The sequence below is a fragment of the Strigops habroptila genome, chromosome 7, assembly GCF_004027225.2.
Source record: "Strigops habroptila isolate Jane chromosome 7, bStrHab1.2.pri, whole genome shotgun sequence".
Lineage (NCBI taxonomy): Eukaryota > Metazoa > Chordata > Aves > Psittaciformes > Psittacidae > Strigops > Strigops habroptila.
In genome coordinates, this window is record NC_044283.2 from 29,567,015 (window position 1) to 29,587,205 (window position 20,191).

The window sequence follows — 20,191 nt, forward strand, 5'->3', positions numbered from 1 at the left end:
TGTTATACTAATTTAAAAACTCATGCTTTCTTACTAACGTGCAGAGGTTCGTGTTTTATTGCATATATTCCTTGAACTGCATTAACAATATAAATCTTTTCCATTTTTCTCAAGTGTTACTTCAAAGAATAGTGCTTGCTTTTTACTTTAGAAATATTCTCTTTTTTCACCACTGAAGTGTTGTGCTGTTCTCCAACAGTTCCTGTGCTGTCTCTCTAGATAATGGTGCACATTAACATCAGCGAGAGCAGCAGCGCTGCAAGAAGCAGTGATGTTTCTAAAGATAACTCCAGGCCTTTAAATTGAATTACCAATACTGAGATGGTTCTCTTTGCCAAGCTGCTACCCCGTTGCTTGGCTGTCAGCCTTCAGAAATTATTCTTCACTGCTGACCCATAACTGCAGTGAATATTTCCTAATCTAATTTTGAAAGCCGCCTGTTATGCATGCAGTATTGAAGAACACTCTGAAAGATTTCAATTTAGTACAGCACAGTCCTTGAGAAGACATACTTTTGGGTGGAAGACATTCTGGAACAGTTAATTACGTTTACGTGCATTATAATGCATTGGCACCAAGACAGAAAGAGGACGTGCCTGCAACATGGCAGGAATGTTTATGATTCACAGTTATTTTCAAGTCTGTATCTGAAGTTAAAATTCTCCTCTCTGAATTGTGCTAGTGAAAGCTGTGGTTTAGGACTTCTTGGAGAGAAATGAGATGCACTGGAGAGGTGCTGTGTGGGGTTTAGCAAAGACTGAGGAAGGACTTGGAAGAGAGATCTGTTGCAGGTCTAAATAGACAAAACATGCTTGCTTCAGGAAATCCCCTCAACAGAAAGTAGTCTGAAGCTGGAAAGGTGTTGAGGAAAAGGGTCATAATGCTTATTACCCTGTTCTTACTCCTTCATGGGTGCCCATTTGTGCTCATTGTTGGAAACAGGATAGCAGGCAGTACAACAGCTCAGTATGAAGCAGCATGGTGGGTTTTTTGCTCTAAGATATGCAATAGTGGCTGCAGAAAACCACTCCTTCCTTCTCCCACCTGCACTTACTGTTATTTCCCAAAGAAATACATGTAACCTCGTATTACACAGGACTGTGTAAGGAGTACTTTTGTTGGTGATGTTAGTACTGTTAGGCTCCTTATGGTGTGAACATACAGTTTTGAACAGTCCAAGTGAGCCCCGCAGCAGTTAGGTGAGTAGGAGCAAGCCTCCATTGTTTTCCAGGAAACCTTAGAATTATTAAAGCCCTCCCATTATTTTCACTGCTTTGGGAGGGATAGCAAATGTTTGGAACATGTGACTCCTGATCTAGTATTCTTTTCTTTAGGTTGTGGAACTGGAAAGTATCTCAGTGTCAACAGTCAGGTGTATAATCTTGGCTGTGATTACTGTGGACCATTGGTAGAAATTGCAAGGAAGAAAGATGAAGAAGTTCTGGTGTGTGACAACCTTAACCTTCCCTTCAGGGACCAGTGCTTCAATGCAGTCATTTCCATTGGAGGTAAGAAAACACACACGCATTCTGGCCCACAGGAAATGAGATTTTTCTGGGATCCTTTTCTTTCTATGTGTCTTCACTTACATTTGTTTTGAAACAATTTCCTTAGAATCACAGCAGATATTACTGAAATGAATGTAGTAAACATGAAAACAAAAAAAAAAATAGTAATTAGTTCCATTGCACAGAGGTGCTATTGACCAGGGAAGTATGTGAATCATTTATTTGTTTATATGTGGTCTTGTTCACCCTGTTGAGAAAAGATTTCCTTCCAGCATGCATTTTAAACAAAAAAACTAATATAAACATGGCTGATCAAAGTTTAAACAGATTAAGTGGTCAAGATAAACTCTTGGTTCCTCCTTAGGATCTGTTTCGACCAGAAATGCATTGAAATGAAAACTTGCTTTCTCTATAGCAGAACTTGAAACTCAAGTTAACTATTATGCTATGAATTCAAATTTATCTTGGAAGAGTACTGAAGTAAGACTTATAGCCATACAAGTGCCTGTTGTCTAAAATGAGTGAAGCATCTCAGCATCTTAACTCCTCTGACCTCTCTTTTTGTAAGTACTACTTGTAATTTGAGAAGTATAAACTGTGAAAGGATATATGAGGAATAGAGTACCCAGTTGCAGTCTACGTTTTTAGCTCTACTCTTGCTTGAACTTCTTTCAGGCTGTTTCACTGTATCAGCAAAACTACAAAGCATTATAATTATTGGTAGCAATAAACAAACTACTTACTTGTAATATGATAGAAATGTATTTTAAAATGTATTTTTCACATATGCAAGGTGAAAGCAAGGGTAACTAATGTGCAAGCAGTATCTACATTACTCTGCTTTCATGTTAGTTAACCAGTAAGCCCTATCCACATTTCAGGTTTTCTAGCATAATTTCAGTGCTAACAGATCATCTGACTTTGAAGGGTAGTGTACCTACCTAGTGTTTATACCAGCTATAGGCCTGACAAAATTAGAAATTCACATGGTATATCTGTACATTAACAGTATGGATTTTAATCCCTCTTGAATAGAGACATGGTATGCCTGAGTCCCATTCCAGAGAATAGCAAGTATTTATGTACATAGTCAAATACTCTTCTTGGCTTTATGGGTATAATCCATGTATAAAGGGTTTGAATTTCTGCAGAACCACCAGATTATATAATTTTATCCATGAAAAATATTTAACCCTGTAAATTAATTGCTTAGAGCTTGTACAGATACCATTGGTTGATTGGCACTTGCTTTCTGATGAACTAAGCTTACGTGCTTATGCTGTCTCTGTCAGTTTTGATATTATTTTCCAGGAGGTTCTATGGTGATATATGGCCTAATTCCAGTATGAGAGGAAAATATCAGTTCTTTTTTCCCCATCTTGTGCAAGAAAATACTAACGAGAGTCATGAGTAACTGGAAACGAACACTGACCATACAGGCTGGGGAACTTTTCTCAGAGTTTGCTATCTTGTGTTCTCAGCTGGTTGTGAGGGCCTAGTTAATATCAACTGCCAAGAATGTTTTTCTTGGCTTGTAGTAAAAAAAGCTGCATTTTTTTTCCCCTTGGTAATTTAATCATTGTTTTGAATAAAGACAGGCCTATTTGGGCACACTTTCATAACTGCAGTGTTGAAATAACACTATTTCTAGAAGTAGAATTGGCTACTGTCAAGCAGCAGGTATAAAGACAATCTAATTTTTCTGATGGTATGGAGATGTCTTCAGCTAAGAGCAGATATTATTATTGTATCTTTTTATACGGGTAGTTTGAATGTTTTGCACGTAGAAGTGGCTGGCTCTGAGTCCACTTGAAACAAATTATGGAATCAGTCCTCTTTACGCCATTGATTGAATCAAATCTAGTACTAATCACATATAGAATGACATGAGCAACATGACCAATCTAAGTACAAGTTAGTTTCTGATAGAAAATAGCTGCCTTTGCTGTTCTCTGGCTGTTAAAATAGGTTCCTTCAGGTAAATAGGAAGATAGAAACCGTAGAAATATTGAAAGGTAGCTTCATTTCACATTGCAGTGAAATTGGAAAATATGGAAATTATCTTGGAAAGAAAATTCAAAAATAATGATCAACAGTTCTATTCTGAATTTGATTATTTATTTGTTTATTTATAATAACATAATGTAATGAAAAATCATCATTCTCAGGCATGTAATATAGACTAAGATACTTCTCATTTTTTTTCCTCCAAAACAATCTATAAAGGCAATAACTTTATATAAAATTAAAGCAATGGAAAGTATTTCTGCTTCAATTTTCTCACTAGCTCTTTTGAAAGTGCACTGATATAAACATACAGAGTATCTTTTTAATGATATTACATTTTGCTGTATTTGTTACATGGTGAAAAGATTTTCTGTTTTCAGTAAGATAAGTCTGAAAAGTGTCCCAAAAACTAAGGTCAACTTAATGTTACCTAACTCACCTAAAGGCCAGGCATGTAAGTGAAAGCTAGTCATGCTATGATCTTTTATGAGCGATGCAGAGAAACCAAAACCTCCAGCTTATATGCCTGACTTTTCTTGAATCCCTATTTTGATATTAGATGAATTTCCTTCTTTGTGATTTTCCTATTTTTATCCATTCTATATAAATGTAAAAGAGAACCTTTTGAGGTAAACTTGCACTGTGGTACCAATGAATTCAGCACTGTTGCTGACTTGCAGTGAGTGATTTTTGGAATATGGCAACTAAAATGACTGAACACAGAAAAGGTTGAAGACAAAAATGCTATGTCCTTACTAATATTCAATACATAATGCCTTTCCTTTTTCACAGTGATCCATCATTTCTCAACTAAACAAAGAAGAATCAAAGCAATAAAGGAAATGGCAAGGGTATTGATACCTGGAGGCCAAATGATGATTTATGTTTGGGCTATGGAACAAAAGAATCGTCGCTTTGAGAAACAAGATGTATTTGTTCCATGGAACAAGGCCTTGTGCTCACGGCATTTTTCAGAATCAAATCAATCTGGAGATAAGGGTGAGTTTGTGCATGCTGTAAAAAGCCAAGATACACATCCTGCACAGCTAGTCATCTCTGATTGCAGCTATCAAACCAGTCTCCAGCCAGAAACTGACTCAAAACATTCCCACAACATGGACCATTGCTTGTCCAGAGCCTGCTGCATGAAAATTTCCGAAGAAGAAAACAGATTTTACAGTGCTCTAGGAAGATCTTTCCGCTCATGGTTTTTCTCTACATCCCTTGATGAATCAGCCCTGAGAAAGCAAACCGACAAAATGAAGCCTCTGAAGAATGAAGGAGAATGGGCAAACAGTACTGTACCCGTTCAGCATTCGCGACATTGTAGTTTGGATTTAGGTCACCATGGGGCACTGTTAAAAGAACAAAGTTTAGATGATGATGATGTGTTTGTGGAAAGCCTGTCTCTCAAAAAACCGCAGTGGTCACCAGCCACAGATGCACTGAAGGACTTAAGTTTAAATGGAGGCCACCAAAGTGTTGCTGAGAGCAAGAGCGAAGAAACTTCATGTATAAATGGCCCAGTGGAAGACAGGGACTACAGCTGCGGTTGTAATAACGATGGTGCTGGTAAGTCTAATGCCAGCAAGTTTTTCAAAAGAACTTCAACAACTGACTCCACTGACTCTGCTTTGGATTCAGCAGTGTCTGTTGGGGACCAAACTGATGCCACGTTGGATACAAAAGCCTTCATGCGTTATTATCATGTTTTTCGAGAAGGGGAGCTGTGCTCTCTGGTAGAAGAGAATGTGCCTGAGCTTCAGATACTTTCTTCCTGCTATGACCATGGAAACTGGTGCATTATTGCAGAAAAAAGAGGAACACAGCTGTAAAGAGAACAAAGCAGAATCCAGTGACTGAGGATTTTAAGCTGCTCCTTGTGTTTCTGTGATTGTGCAGTGTGACATGGATTTTGAATCTCATGTAGTTGCCATGTGCCATTCATTTCTGAGTTATTATCTCTCTACCTGTTTAACTATCTAATGCAAGATGTGTATATAGCAATGTAAGTGGTAAACAATATTTATGTTTTGTTAAACTTTTATGAAGTTAAAACTGGAGAGTTTTATATTGCTTTTCGCAAATAATTGTGGTTTTAAATATACTTTTCTATTGAGAAATAAAACCTTTTTATAAGACAAGGATCAGGGCATCTTTTATGAGAAGTATCCTCTCAGTAGAAAGTTTAGGCTTTGTTCTTTAGACGCTGAAAATGTGTCACATTACTCCTTGTTCTTGAAGTCCTGTAAATAGAGACACAGGTACGTTTGAAAACATACTTGACTGTATACTGCTAGAGTGCATGCTGCAGAACTGGGAGCAAGCATGGTCCCGGTGCTACTTAGCTTGGAGTAGAGTTGTTAATGGGGAAAAAAAAATGTACAAAACAAGCTCTGCACATTCTGTCATCTGAGGTTTGTATATGGGAGCAAATGACAGAACAAATTTTGAACAGTATTTTGGACTTTTGTTTTAAAAATAATTTAATTTCTCAGGTGCAACTTAGGCTTTATGTGTTAGCTCTCACAAATACTTTATCTTAATTTCCTTTGCTGTAGTTTTTCATTGGTTATGTGTATATATAGAAGTCAAGAGGGATTCGTGAGAGTATCAGTATTATGTAAAGGTCACAAAAGATCAAATATTTGAGATATATATATCTTTTTGATAAGCCTGGGAGGCTAAGATAAAATTAATAAAAATCCAGTGCATATTTGGTCAGCTGTCATATTTGCTCTCCTCATTCACTGACATGAGAATGTATATTACATGCTGTGTTAAATAAGGTAGATAGGAACAGGGTACAAGTCCAGTTTGTATACAAAATAGAAATTCCTGTCTTCTGCAGTTTAAATTAATCTTTTGAGACCTAGATTATAATAGATGGCTTAAAAACTTTCTCATTCCCTATAAAACATAAATTTTGCTGAAAATGGTGCCTCATCATCACCCAGTTTTACAGGATTATAGCAGTTGCCCTCACAGAGTTCTTTACACTCAAATAATCTCACCCCTTTCAGTGGAGGCTGATGTGAAGTTGCATGTGCTGTTGATAAAGTGCACCTGGCTTCTGAAGATCAGTAGTGAAGCTGTAATTGATACCAACAGAAGCAGGGCTAGAACAGGCTAATTGCTTTGTTAGCATAGAGTTACTTCATTTCTAGGCTTTATTTACAGTCAGTGGGTGTAGTGTAGGGCACATCTTCAGTTGATGTGATTTCATGAGCTTTAATGGAGCTGCACAGATTCACCTCAGAGATCAACCCTTTTGCTACAGCACTTTTAGAGACCCACATAATGTCTGCCCTATTATTGAGCAAATAACTGAAAACAAAGCAACAGGAGTGGAATACCAAACTTTTCCAGTCTATGCTGTGCAAGTATATGGATTTGGGGTTGTTCAGTAGAAAGCCCTGATGATGTTAAGTATTTTTAGATGTAGTTGCCCAGGAGTAATTGCCACATGGAAATGTATTATAGATTTATTTACTGGAGTGATGCCTGTAGAACAATCATTTTTGTCTTCCTCATAGTTTGGGATCCTGGTACTTTATCCTTCCTGGGTCTATACCACTTGCACTTTCCACTGCCTTTTGCAAATAAAAGTGTGGTCAAAGAACCATGCATCTGAGATTTCTGAAATATTCAGCTCTAAATATAAATTTCAATACAGCCTGGGGCTGTGGTTCTCAGATGCTGTGTCTGAGCCATACTTCAGAAAACTGGCAATATTCCCTGCCTATCTGGGTCCAGCTGCTCATGACTGAGGGGGCTGCTCCTGCTGCCTCCTAAAGGTCCAGTTTTAGAAGCAGAGTGCAAAACCACCCATGCTGGCGTATTGCAGAGTCAGTGTGGATCGTGCTGAGCTCCACACCTCATCTGCAACGTGCTCATGCACCTGCAACGTGCAGGTGAGGCCTGCCTCACTTGTTGGGAATTCCTGGAGGAGCTTGAGGATTTTAGAAGAAAACTCAGTTGCTTCCAGACAAGATACGCCAGTGGAATTGGCATATTGGCCAATTCGCCATATATTGTATTGGCTGATTGGCTATACAGCTGCTGGAATTTGGGCTGAATTTAAGAAAGGTGTAGTTGATTATCATCCTATATCCGATATTGAAAGTTCATCCCTAAACTCCAGCATGCAGAAACTGTGTTACACATCTCTAGAAATATTTATAAAATGTTATTTATCTAAACTGACAGCTGGGTTTAGTTGAGTGGGAGAAGGAACACCATTCTATGATTCTATAATTTTGTTACCTGTACTTCTGTAGTCTGTGGAATATTCAGAATGTAGTCAAGGAAGCTGATGAAATTTGGGTTAAACCAAGAAAGGAAAGGTGTCCATGTTCTTTACAATAGAGGCTGAATCTATGTTTCAGGCTTCAGTGAAAACTTCCTGCTCTGTCAGCTATATGAAGAAGAGGTGTCACCTCAAAGCCACTGACGTACTTTAAACAGCTTTTTTCCTTGTAGACTTTCAATGCAATTTTTGGTTTGAGGTTCTTGACTGGGGATGCTTTTCACCATTGTTCATTTCTGTATTGGATTTTCTCATGTTTTGAGCTGATGCCATTAAGTTGTGTTACATAGAAGTTTGGATTGTATTGTTATAAATTCCTTGGTGAAGGAAAGGGGAGGTTTGGTAAACTGGTTTTTTTCTCCCCCAAATATTCAGTTTTCCTCTTAGGATGTATAACCACTGTGTAACTTAATTTTCATAAACTGGGGATCAGTCAGCTGAGGTCACAAATGCGAGGTCTGCACAGCAAGCCTTTATTCCCATACACAGTCTCCCGTCTATTTATGGAGGCTGCGTAGGTCTGTAACAGCTTTATCCTCTCATAAGAAGCCAGCTTACCTCACTGAGAGCATGGTAATGTCTCTGTTGATTGGTTTCAATTTGATGAGGCCCATTTTAAGCAAAATGTAATTTCCAGAAGAATCCATGTGGTCCCAGTCTTTAATAGCTTATAGACATAGTTAATGTGCACAGAGAAGTGTGCATATCATTGAAAAGTTTATAGTAAATGAATGACTGAATAAGAAAATAAAACCCGGTTGTCCTTGCACGCTCAAACTCTCAGCACTGTCCTGACTGCAAGATCTGACTGTTAGAAGGTAAAAGGCAAATGCGTTCTTGTATTTCTTGTCTGACAAGTGGGCAATATTCTCACTTCAGTTATGCTGATAACAAACCTGCTTCTGACTGCAGTGGGCTAGGATTGCTGCTAAGCTGCTCATCTAGGTTAAAGTGGCACATAGAGAAATCTTGATTACACAAGAAAAAGATGCCCTGTTTTTTACAATTTAATTTACTAGTAGCATTGTCAGTCTGAACTGGTGAAACAAAAGCTGTTACCGTATTACTCTCACACGCTGTAATCCAAATGGACAATTGCAATAAAAAACACACAACTGAATGGACTTATTCTTGAAGGACTAATTCAATTGCAATCTTTGATAAATGAGATTTTGTCTATTTTTTTTTTTTTAATACATGAAAATATTTATATTTGAGGTGCAGATGTATCATTTTTTACTTTCTTCCCAGCTTATGGTGTAGGAATTTTAAAAACACAGGTGAGCAATGAAAGCTATAAATATTCTAGCAGCTTTTTCTTTTCTGTTATCTATCTGTATACAAGTTACTTATGTGTAGAGTTTAAAATGCTGAGAGAAAAGCTGTGTATGGTCTACCGGCAGAATATTGTTAGTGAACCACCTGGGTAGATTCTGAATAGAAATAACGGCTCTGGTCCTGTGTCCTCTTTGCTGTGTCATGTCTCCATCAGACTGAATTCATATCATTCTTGGGCTTGTGTTAGTATTGACACTGTGTTAAATCTACTGGTCCTACCCACTTTCTTTCTCAGCACTTTGACAGGATTTGTGTCTACTTCAGTACTCCAGGAAAATCAAATACGTCAGTGTTAAATATATACAATTGTATATTTCTTTAGTGAGTTCAGTGTTTCTTATTTTTACAGTGTATGAATTCTGACAGCTACCTGTGATTTTATCTTCCAATCTGGTGGTCAAAACCATGCTTAGGTACTTCTCTGTAATCAATTCTTTGTCCATACATGGAACCTATTCTTCAGTAGCCAGCAGAAAATAAGTCCTACTTGGACTAAAATACTATTTCCTACAGAACTTCTGTGCTTTCAGATTAGTTAATAAATATATTAGCCACTGGAAACTCTGTGTCTTGGGAATTTTTTAATGAATGTTAAACCTGATAAGACTCTGTTATTGCTATTTGCTCAGTAAGTTAGACCACATGCAGAGCAGGCAAGCATAGTGATTTACTATGAAGCCAGGGAATATGTCTTTACTTTAGACAACCATAGCCAACCCAGCCATAAATGTGATTATTTGAATTAGGTAAATAAAGGTGATGAAATGTAGTTTTTAACCATGTCAGTACTTTATGTCCTGTTGATGACAGAAAAGCAGGATGGTCAGCAGAATAAATTGCTACAGAGCTACATTTCCTGCGCCTTCTGATATATTTGCAGTTGTCTGGGATTAAGCTTTGTGGTGTAAGGTAACATTGAAGCACTTTTGGGGGATTATCAATGTTCTTTTTGTACCAATTTAAATCAGAAAAGAAAAAAGAAAGTAATTAGAATTATGCAATTTTCTGGTGAGATTATATCTATACTATGCTAAAAGTATTTTTACAGTTGCAGTGATTATTGTGTTTGTACAATTACAGTGATGACTTATTGTACTGATATGTTTATTGTCGTGGTGACTAAGGGCCTAGTAGTAATTAAGCACTATCGAGATGAGTATTAATATATGTGCAGTAGTATAGCGTATGCAACCTAATGGTATTTAGATTGTGGGAAAGCAGTATGAGCACAGGCTGGACAGTATAGTGGTCAAAAATGTGATTTCAGGGGGATATGGAATCATCTTTCTGAGAAGGGAATGAATTAAATCCGATACGGCATTGAGAAAGGCTAAGGAAAAAGAGCAAAGATAGGAAGTATACAGAGAAATGGAGGGCAATGACAAAGATGGAAGCAATCGTAGCAGAGAAAGCATAGTCAGCACGGTTGGATGTGCAGAGGTCCCTGTTTTGGCTGCCCTTACTGTCTGGAGGGTCTAAGTGATAGCTTTCTGTTGTCTCACTCCATGTGCAGACAGAGGAATGCACCTTCTCCCCACCACTTGGATTTCAATACTCTTTCCTGTATACTTCCAATGCTAGGCATACACCTAGAGGAAGATTGGTTAGGGATAACAATTTTTTCTTCCTTCATATCTCCATCACTTCATTGCAGCATGTTCTGTTTTGATTCCTTTATTCTTGCTGAATGCTTCAGTTCACTCTGGTTGATTTGGCCTTGTTCAACTATGCCTGCAATCTGAGGTTGCATTTGTTTTACCTATATTCTACCAGTATAGTTGCAGTGGTACAAGCTTTGCATGTAGAAAGAGTTGTATGGTTGGATTAAATAAATACTAAGGCACAAAAAGGTGCATATTTTCAGCAGTTGATGGCTCCTAATGGCTTGCTGTTATTGTTTGTACAGTAACTAAAGTGTATTATCCAGAGTAATGAAAGGATTGCTCTGAGACTCCCCGTTGACGCATTAGGTATGTATGTGCATGCTGTAGAAGAATGTACCAGTTATGTACCTGTAGCTTTGATACTTAGACAATCTTCCTGGAGTGAACTACTAGATACTTGGTTTGCTACTGTAGTAGTAAATATATTTAGCATTCTGTATTCAGATGAATGTGATTGCACAGTCCCCTTTGCTTGACCAATAATCAAGGGCTCCACTATTTCTGTTTATTTAATTTCTGTTTCTAGTTTAATTTGTTTTCTTCTCTCTGACCATTTTCTTCCGGATTCTCCAGCCATCCTCCTTTCTATTCAGATACAGCCAAACAACAAATATAGCAGTGTCACCTGAGATTATCACAAACATGTATGTATTTCTCATTTTTAGCCTGAAATTTCTGTGTTGATACTTCCAGGCTATTTTCATACTTCTGCCTCTGACAAATGAAGATAAAAGTGAATCCTTCCGCCCACCAACCCCTTAATACCTCAAAGCATTGTAGAAAGCCTCATTACAATAACTAATTTAGTGGATTATGGGCACTTTAAATTTTTAATAGTGCAATAAGTAATGGTATCAGAGACACACAATTCTTTTCCCTTTTTTTTTTTTTCCCCTTCAGCTGTTGTTTATTCATCATTATCTTCACTTAGGTAGCTTTTGAACCCCTTAAGCCATGCCTATGTCTTCCTAGCACTTAGGGTGCTTGAGAACAGACGCCTCTATTGCTGTTGTGGCAATTCAGCACCTGTGCCTGCTGCTTCTCCCAGTGCCCAACAGAGAAAAGTTATCTTAAACAGAATTCAAATACTCTGTAAAACAAACAAACCACCCTCCTCAAAACCACCACGACCAAACCCTAGTAGGAGGTGCTTCAGCAGTTATGATCATGTGCAAACTGGAATGGAAATGTGGGAGAAGAAAAAAAGGATGGATATTATGAGTGGTGCTCCTAGCTTTGAAAAGATTCTTGAGTATAAATTCTTCATCCCCTCTAGCCCTGTTGACAAGGTGCTACACTGCTTTTATGAGGGATTTGTGAATGGGACAGTTGACATGGGAGCAGTGAAATGGTTTTAGGTTGCCCTCTTCTGTTGTGATGAAGTAGGTTGATTTCTGCAGAATATTAACTTCTTGTTACTGTTTGTACAGCATCTAAAATTCTCTTTCCTGAATGAAGAAAGGATTGCTTGTATGGTTCTCAGTCATTTTGAAATTGTCACGAGTAAAAGAGACGAAGATAAAGAAGGGGAGCATAAACAAGCAGATGTTAACCCCATAGCTGAAAATATCACCTCTTACCAATGTGCTAACAGAGAAGTCTGTCTGCACACAGTCAGACTAAAGTGGATGTTCCTCTTGCACAGGATAAAAATGAGTCATTCGTGGGAGGCTTTTTGGTGGGGCAACATCATGTTCTTTTCTGTGCCTCTCTTCTGTGTCTTTACAGAAAAGACTATGCTATGTGTCAGAATTACTGAGAATAAACTGACCCTTCACAGGTCTGCTTCCTTACCACAGGACTGACAGGACACATTTAGTTCTGAATATTTGGACTGGGTGAAATAAAGTGTTTCTTGTGAAAGGAGGAATTAGCTACTTGGACAGAACAAATGCTCTAGTGCAGAGAAAACACAGACATTCAATGCAAGGTTAAACCTGTCTAATTCAAAAGAAGGGAAATGGATAGTTTTGTGTCTCACTGGCCAAAGCCACTTTCCAGTGTGTCTGAAAGAACACCAGGGGTGAGACAGTGATAAAATTAATAGAGGGCAAGTCACACACTACATCTCCAGGCTGCTTTAAATTGATGCTTTATTCAATGACATAGCCTGATGGAGGTCATTGCCTGTACTGAGCACTAGCAGTTCCTATCAATATCAGTAACAGCCAAGAGTGCTCAAGGCCTCTTGGGATCTGGCCCTCTCCACTTCCTGGATGCTGGCTGTTCCAACATTGACCACTGGACCATTAAAAAGTGTACTTTAAATAAGGAACAGGTACAAATATACATGTATATATATATTTTGGTGCAACCTTTTTTCACTTGGTTTTATTTTGATTTCTTCTGCATGTATTAAAGTTTTTACTTACATTACAATACAATAGTATCTAGTGCTTGGTGCAGTTTCTGAAAGGTAAACAAACTGACAACAAGGAAGAAAGGATGAAGACATCAGTACAAATGAGCTGCCAGCCAGGGCATGTCTGGATGGAGGTAGCAAGGAAGAAGGAGAAGATGCTAGGAGAACCTCATTAGGAGACTAACAGAAAACTGTTCAAGCCTGTGAAGTCTGACCTGATTCTGGGAGTGATTACCTTAAAGTCTGATTCAAAGTATTCCATTGACTTCCCTGGTCTTTGTGTTGGTTGTTCTCAGAAATGTCTTTTTACCCTGAGATTTTCCTTTCTTTGATTCAGAAGAGAAACAAAGATCCCTGGGCAGTATGCTTAAATATATAGTAGGCCAGACAGTCAGTTTAATAGCGGAATAAGTGTTTGACCACAGTTGCCCAGGAGTGTTTCCATAGTCTCTTGAAGAGCGAGCCACAAGCACACCCCGCTCCCTTTCTCTCTCCAGCCCATTCACAGGGAAATAAAACTAAAAAACCAAGCACAAAGGACAGGCTGGGGCTGCGACATTCTTATCTGCTCCTTGAGCTAGGTATTCAGAGCACCAAAATCCTGCCTTTGTATTCTTAGCTACCATGAAAAATTCCCAAGGCTCAGCTGGAGATACCAAATTCTGGAGTAAAAGGAAACTTTTCAAACTTACCACCTGTGCAAAAAACTGTGATTCTGTACCTGAGTTTGCTTTGAGTTACATCCACTGACTTTGCTGGTGTTTGAGTCAAGCTCCTAAATGGGATTTTTGCCACAGACAGTGGATGCCTGCTATTAGGATGAGGGTCTTTTGGAGCCAGTGTAGGAAAATGTCTGTATGCAACCCCACGTGTCCTCAGATTCATCTTTGCCTTTCAGTTCTCATAAAGACCTTACAGGAAACGTGAAATTATTTAGTGTGGTGCAAAGAAGGCTTTGTAGTATGAGCTGAATTTAGAATTGACATATCTATGAAATATTAAACAAACCATTAGTGTCTCTGAGCAGGATACCCACATGAGCCCTTCAATCTGCACTGGATCATGTCTCTCTGGTAATGTGCTAGGCTCTGGCTTACTGAAAGTAAAAAAGCAAAAATGAGAAGTCACTGGAGACAGAGTTTTAAAAAACATGTTTAAAAGTGGATAAATACCAAAAAGAGATTTAATACAGCAGCTGCATAACCAGTTTCAACATTCTTACATTGAAGTTTGAAATAAAGTCGTGTGCAGTGATAGCCACTTGATAATAAATATGGAGATTTTAGGGATGATGAACTAAAGTGGGCCTACAAGAAAGCTGGAGAGGGACTTTTTACAAGGGCATGTAGCGACAGGACAAGGGTGAATGGCTTTAAACTCTTAAGAGGGTAGATTTAGGTTGATATTAGGAAGAAATTCTTTACTGTGATGGTGGTTGAGACACTGGAACAGGTTGCCCCGAGACGTTGTGGATACCCTATCCCCGTAAGAGTTCAAGGCCAGGTTGGACGGGGCTTTGAGCAACCTTGTCTAGTGGAAGGTGCCTCTGCCTGTGGCAGGGGGGTTAGAACTAGAAGATCTTTAAGGTCCCTTCCAACTAGACCCACTGGACACCACGAGAGAGATGTTATTCTTGGTGAATGGTGCAGCTCTGAGACACTCATGGTCCCCTCCTCACATCCTGAGGAGCAAACTATGAATGACAATGATGTTCAGTGATTGGCATGGTTCATATCTGAGGTGCATCTTTGTCGAGGGGTATTTGGCAGGGTGGGCTTCTTAGTGAGATGGTAGTTCACTGAAGACCACATTGGTTCCATTGAGTTTGCAGTATTAAAATCATTGCTGCAGCCTGCCTCTGATACCTATAGACTCATGTTCTTTCTTGTGTACAGGGGGATTATAGAGAAAGGTAATATAATCAAGGAAATACCGGCACATGATCTGAGGCTACATTTCAGCTAGTTTGATACCTACGGTTTGTGTGTACCAACACTGGCTGTTGCTGCATTGGTTGGGTGTGTGCAGAGAATAACATGAAGTGACATTTTCCTGCCAAGGCCAAAGTCATTGCTAACAACATTATAACAGTCTCCTGCTTTTGCGTGCCAGCTTCCCCTCAGAACAAGCGCAAAGGTTTGAAAGATTAAGTTGGAAGGATTCAGAAATGGAAGAGAGAGAGAGGATGGAAAAGCAATAATTGGGAATATTTGTAACAGTGCTGGAGAACACCGTAATTAAAAAAGAAATACTAAATAAAGTAGTTTTAAAAAATATTAAGGGAAAGAAACAAGAAATATGAATATGAAAATTGCAGTGTTTTTCTCGTATAAACTAGCCAAGAGTCTCTTCAAGGGACCACAGGAAGTTTCTCAACTTTTATTCTTTAATTGAGAACTAAAAGCTCATCAAATAAATGTAGTTTCACTGAAGTCTAGACTAAAGACACCGCACTGCCTGAGGGGATTAAGTGGATAATTAAAAACATTTTGTGGTTTATGCTGTTCCCAGAGACCTAAAGTAGGGACAGAGGAAAAAGAGAGATGGTAAAAGAGCTAAACTGAAAAAAACCCCAAAACTCTGCAGAAAAAGTTGGCATTCCCATGTCCAGCTAGAGGCCAACTGAAAGTAACTGTGTTACAAAAAACAGAATACAAACACAGGATCTACAGCTATGATCTAAAGTCCTTGCTTTTCTTCATAGGAATATAAATAGTCAGAAGAGTTTAATGGTCATTTAAGTAGCTATGAAATATTTAATATTTGACTCAGTACAACTCTTTGAATTTATTAAAATTGTATTTGACAACTTGGAATGAGAACATGAAGACTAACTGATTCTATAATGTGATGTGATTCTGTAATTATTTTAATAGGCAAATCTGATCACTGTGGTTGGAGTGCAGAAGCTTTTATGGGGTCATCAGTCTGGGATTTTAGGTAGGAAAATTAGCTTTTGGGTAGCAGTGCCTTTAACAGGCTTATAAATAACTCCTCAGGACCTGGATATATATCAAGGTGACTTCAGATCAAGTTGTGTAATCATTATAAAACCTAACATTGATCTCTGAGATTTGGGTGTGAATGGCACTGCTGGTAGTATCAAGTTTTATTCTCAGCTACTTACTGTATGACGTGGTTCTCATTAAAAAATACATATCAGGTTATTTCTAAATGCCCACATGGGATTCGAGACAGAGGAGTAAGGCAGAGGAATATAGATTTTCTGGGTCAGGATCTGACGGTTCAGAGAACTTATTTTGGGAAGTACAGAGAGTTACTAGGAGAATGGACATGCTGTCCTAAGGAAGTGAATACAAAAGCCTCTCACTACCAGGGAATTATATTTAGAGATTGTTGTCTGCAAGAGAGTCCTGTCAATTTAAGTCCTCTCCAGCTGGACCTTGTAAAGTGATTCCTCAGCAAGGCTTGTAAAGCACAGCATTGCACCAATCACATCTATTAGTTACAAACACATATGGGTGATGGTACCTACATCAGTCTGTGGGAACTCTGCAGCTAGCTAAGCTATGTTTGGCATTTGTCTGGCATTGCAAAATCCCTTCACAGATGCTGAATATTAGGCGACCACTGAGACAAGAGTCTAAAGCATCTACAAATCCTAATGACAAAGCAAAATCCTCTCTGCATTCTTATCGTTAGTCAGACTAAATGATACCATATGATGAACTTCTCTAAGGCCATTAGAAATCAAAATTTAGGAAAAAAAATACTTTTCAGTTCTTAAATATTTACACATAACTCATTAATAATTCTTCAAGGAATCAATAATTCTGGTTTAGTAGAAACAAAAACTCCAGAAGACTGTTAGTTTTGAGAGTGAATTTATGTTTATTTATTAGCACTTGAGGGGCTCCCAGAGCTGTGTATTACTGGTCTGCTCAATGTGAGGAAGGGATGGTACTCCGGCCTAATACCAGACTCCTTCATTAACCAAAGAACCTGTACATATTTAAAATAAATTGTTGTTGATTGTCCTGTTTGTGATTATACTGAAGATTTGTATATACTAATAAAATAGAGATAAAATGCAGGTGATCTGCTAACATTATTGTTTTCTACAATAATGGTAATATGTACAAGGTGAATTTAAATACTGCCTAAAAAGTTTCAATTAGCAGAATGAGAGAAAAGTTTCAATTTTCCACTAGGTGTCAGTCAATCTATTTCTTTGGTTAGATGGGCTCTATCTGCAGAATTGAATAGAGAGCAAAATGTGGATGCAGAGCTGTCCTAAAAATTGGAGATAGATGTATATATATTTGTGAATACAAATCAGGAGCATTTTGAAAGAATGAGACCAAATTGATGACTTTTGTAGTTTAATTGTACCTCTGTGTTTTCTTGTTTGCATTACATTTTCCATTTAACAGCAGTCAAGAAAAACCCCACAAACTTCAAGTGTAATACAAATGAGCCATGAGCAAGCAATTCCAGGGAAAATGGAAGGCAGGAAGCAAGAGAATGGGTAGGCTGGCCCTGCCCATGAGGACACCGTTGCATTATTTCATATCATTCCTGAGCCTGCAGCAGGAGGAGTTGACCCTTTCAAGAGGAGGACGCCTCAGATACCTCTCCTTGCAATGAAAAGCAGAATCCAACACCTTTCAAGGAAGCTCCAAAGCAGTAATCTTTTGAACTACCATTGCACTAAAATAAGACAGGACCTTTCACGGTGCAAGGCATGGTAAAGTCCTTGGGAATGGTTTTGAGAGTGGAGGAAGAGTACAGAAACATAAACTGGGAAAGATTGTCAAAAGAAGGATAGAGGAAAAGACAGATGCAGAGAGAGGAGTGCATCAATATGGATTTGAAAAGGGAAGCCAGATATGACTCTCCCTGATGGCCTTGACCTTGTGTTGCTGGCCATAACAGCAATTGAAAACGTCCGGCTGCATCTTGTGCCAGCCTTGACCAGTCTGGAGCTGCACTGGAGAGGGCAGCACCCGAAGGGCATACAGGAAAGGAAAGAAAAATGATGGTGCAGAGCAAGATGCACCAACTAGACGAGTGAGCCAGAGGTTGCTACAGAAAGCACAAGAAGAAAGAAAGCGTGTAGAGGATTTTAAGTCTGGCTTCATAAAAAGCAGACAGCCCACCTCTTGTGTGAGGCTTTGTCCCAGATACACTGTTTATAGTAACATTTCACGTGTGCAGCTGCTCTGAACAGGTTACACTCACATGGGATGCAGCTTCGTATGTTGCCTACTATGCCTCAGGTAGATGCATTAGCATGTGTAAATCAGGACTGTTGATCTCTGAGGCTCTGTAAAACCATTACTCTGAGAGCTGCAGGATGCTTCTCCATCCCAGCCAAGTGAATAACAACCAGAAGTAATTTGGTAGAATGAGAGTAATGGATGACTTTTGTATTTTAATTGTGCCTCTATGTATTCTGGCAGGGTACCTATGGGAACAGTGATCTGAGAAAATCTGATCAAGGGGCCATGATGCAAAGGTCAGAGGTACCTGTTAAAAGAGAGCATCAGCTTCATGATATCACTTCACTTTATATCCCATATCCACCAGGAAAAGGGTTAAAGGCTAACTGTGCTCAGGCAAGATGAAGCTCTCACTGGAGGAACCGGCAGACAATGTCCATGGTGGTGGCGGGGTAGAGGGACTGGCTCCCCAGGCTGCCCAGGGAGCCGGTTGGCTTGATTTCTGTTTTTCTTTGGGCCTGTGGCTGCTGGGCTATGTAATCTGGCAAAGCAGAGACACAAAAGGAACAACCAATGTGGTCCTTTATTGTCCAGCCTGTATTTTCTAAACTGTCATCATCATCAGTCTTGTCTTTGTCATTCCTGGCTCTACTCCTCATAGAGAGCTTTTTTTGCCTTCTATGAACAACTTTTTCTGTAATGCACTGAAGTATCTTACTCCAGCACAATCCTCGTAGCAAAAAACCCTTTCTTTCACATGCTCTTCACTTCTGTGTGATATTTTCCAGCTACAGAAATCCTGCAATAATATTGCAGGTTTGCTCTTCTTCCCTCTCTCTGAGACAGGCTGTATCTCATTTTACATAACAAAAGATGGAGTGGATCAGTTGTGCTAGAAGAAGGGTATATTAAAAGAAAACCAAACACCACTCCATGTTCCTGCTTGTCAGCATTGGGACTGACAGTGGAGTTGGGGGCAGCATCGCATGGGAGCCCAGGGGGTACCTGGGCCACCTCCTAGAAGCAGCAGGAAGGCTTTGCAGGAGGAACTGGAAGCCAGGAGTTCAACATCTCTATACTGTCCTTCAGCAGCTCTTTAGCCACTCAGCTCAGCTCCCTGCTGGAAGATGAGAAGAAAATCAGCTCCTATCTTCACAATGTGATTTCAAGCCCCAGCACCAGGACCCCCACAATGTAACTTCAGGAATGCTTAAATTGTCTCATATTACCCGTGGTATTGTAGTAAACAGTAAGTTTCCCCATTGGATTAGACATGGAGAGACTCTTCCCAGAAACATGCTGTTTTAGAAGGTATTTTTCATTGATTGCAAATAAATGTATTCAGGTACTGTTGTTAATAGCAGAGCCATCCTAATAATTTTTAGTCATGTATATAATATAGACTATGCTTTGCCATGTCTGAGTTGACCTGTAACAAACCTACAGGAACCAAAACCCAGCAAAATGAGCTGACAGTGTTCAAATTGCAATTCTACTCAAGACTGATGTCTTCAGTGCTGGTCTTGGTGCTGTTGTTATGCTGTGCTCTCCTCCTGCTATTTGCAAACATTCATGATTTCTAGCTCAGCTGTGTTTTCTTCCCAACTGACAGAAACCTTGGCTGTGAAGTATGGGAATAAAACTTGGGATTTGCTGCAACTGAGTTTTGGTTTGACGTTGAAATTCTCACCTCTGTGAAATAATTCCAGAAAAAAAATAATGTTTTTATTTGTGATATTTTATCTATTTGCTAATCCTATGACATGTACTTCAGAAATTTAAGAACCCTCCTTTGTTTTTCTGTGTGTATCCAGCTCGTT

The 20,191-nt window shown here is 38.9% G+C and overlaps 1 protein-coding gene across 4 annotated transcripts in view; it reads left to right on the forward strand.

The window, feature by feature from the left end:
• TRMT9B (tRNA methyltransferase 9B (putative)) overlaps positions 1 to 8,972 on the forward strand; it is a 111,384-nt gene extending 102,412 nt beyond the window's left edge. For all 4 annotated transcript variants that reach the window (XM_030491477.1, XM_030491475.1, XM_030491474.1 and 1 more), the window contains 2 exons: positions 1,335 to 1,508; positions 4,308 to 8,972. In XM_030491477.1, the coding sequence (XP_030347337.1) occupies positions 1,335 to 1,508; positions 4,308 to 5,350 (1,217 nt within the window). In that variant the 3' untranslated portion in view covers positions 5,351 to 8,972. The remainder of the gene's footprint in view (positions 1 to 1,334; positions 1,509 to 4,307) is intronic.
• The last annotated feature ends 11,219 nt before the right edge of the window (positions 8,973 to 20,191 follow it).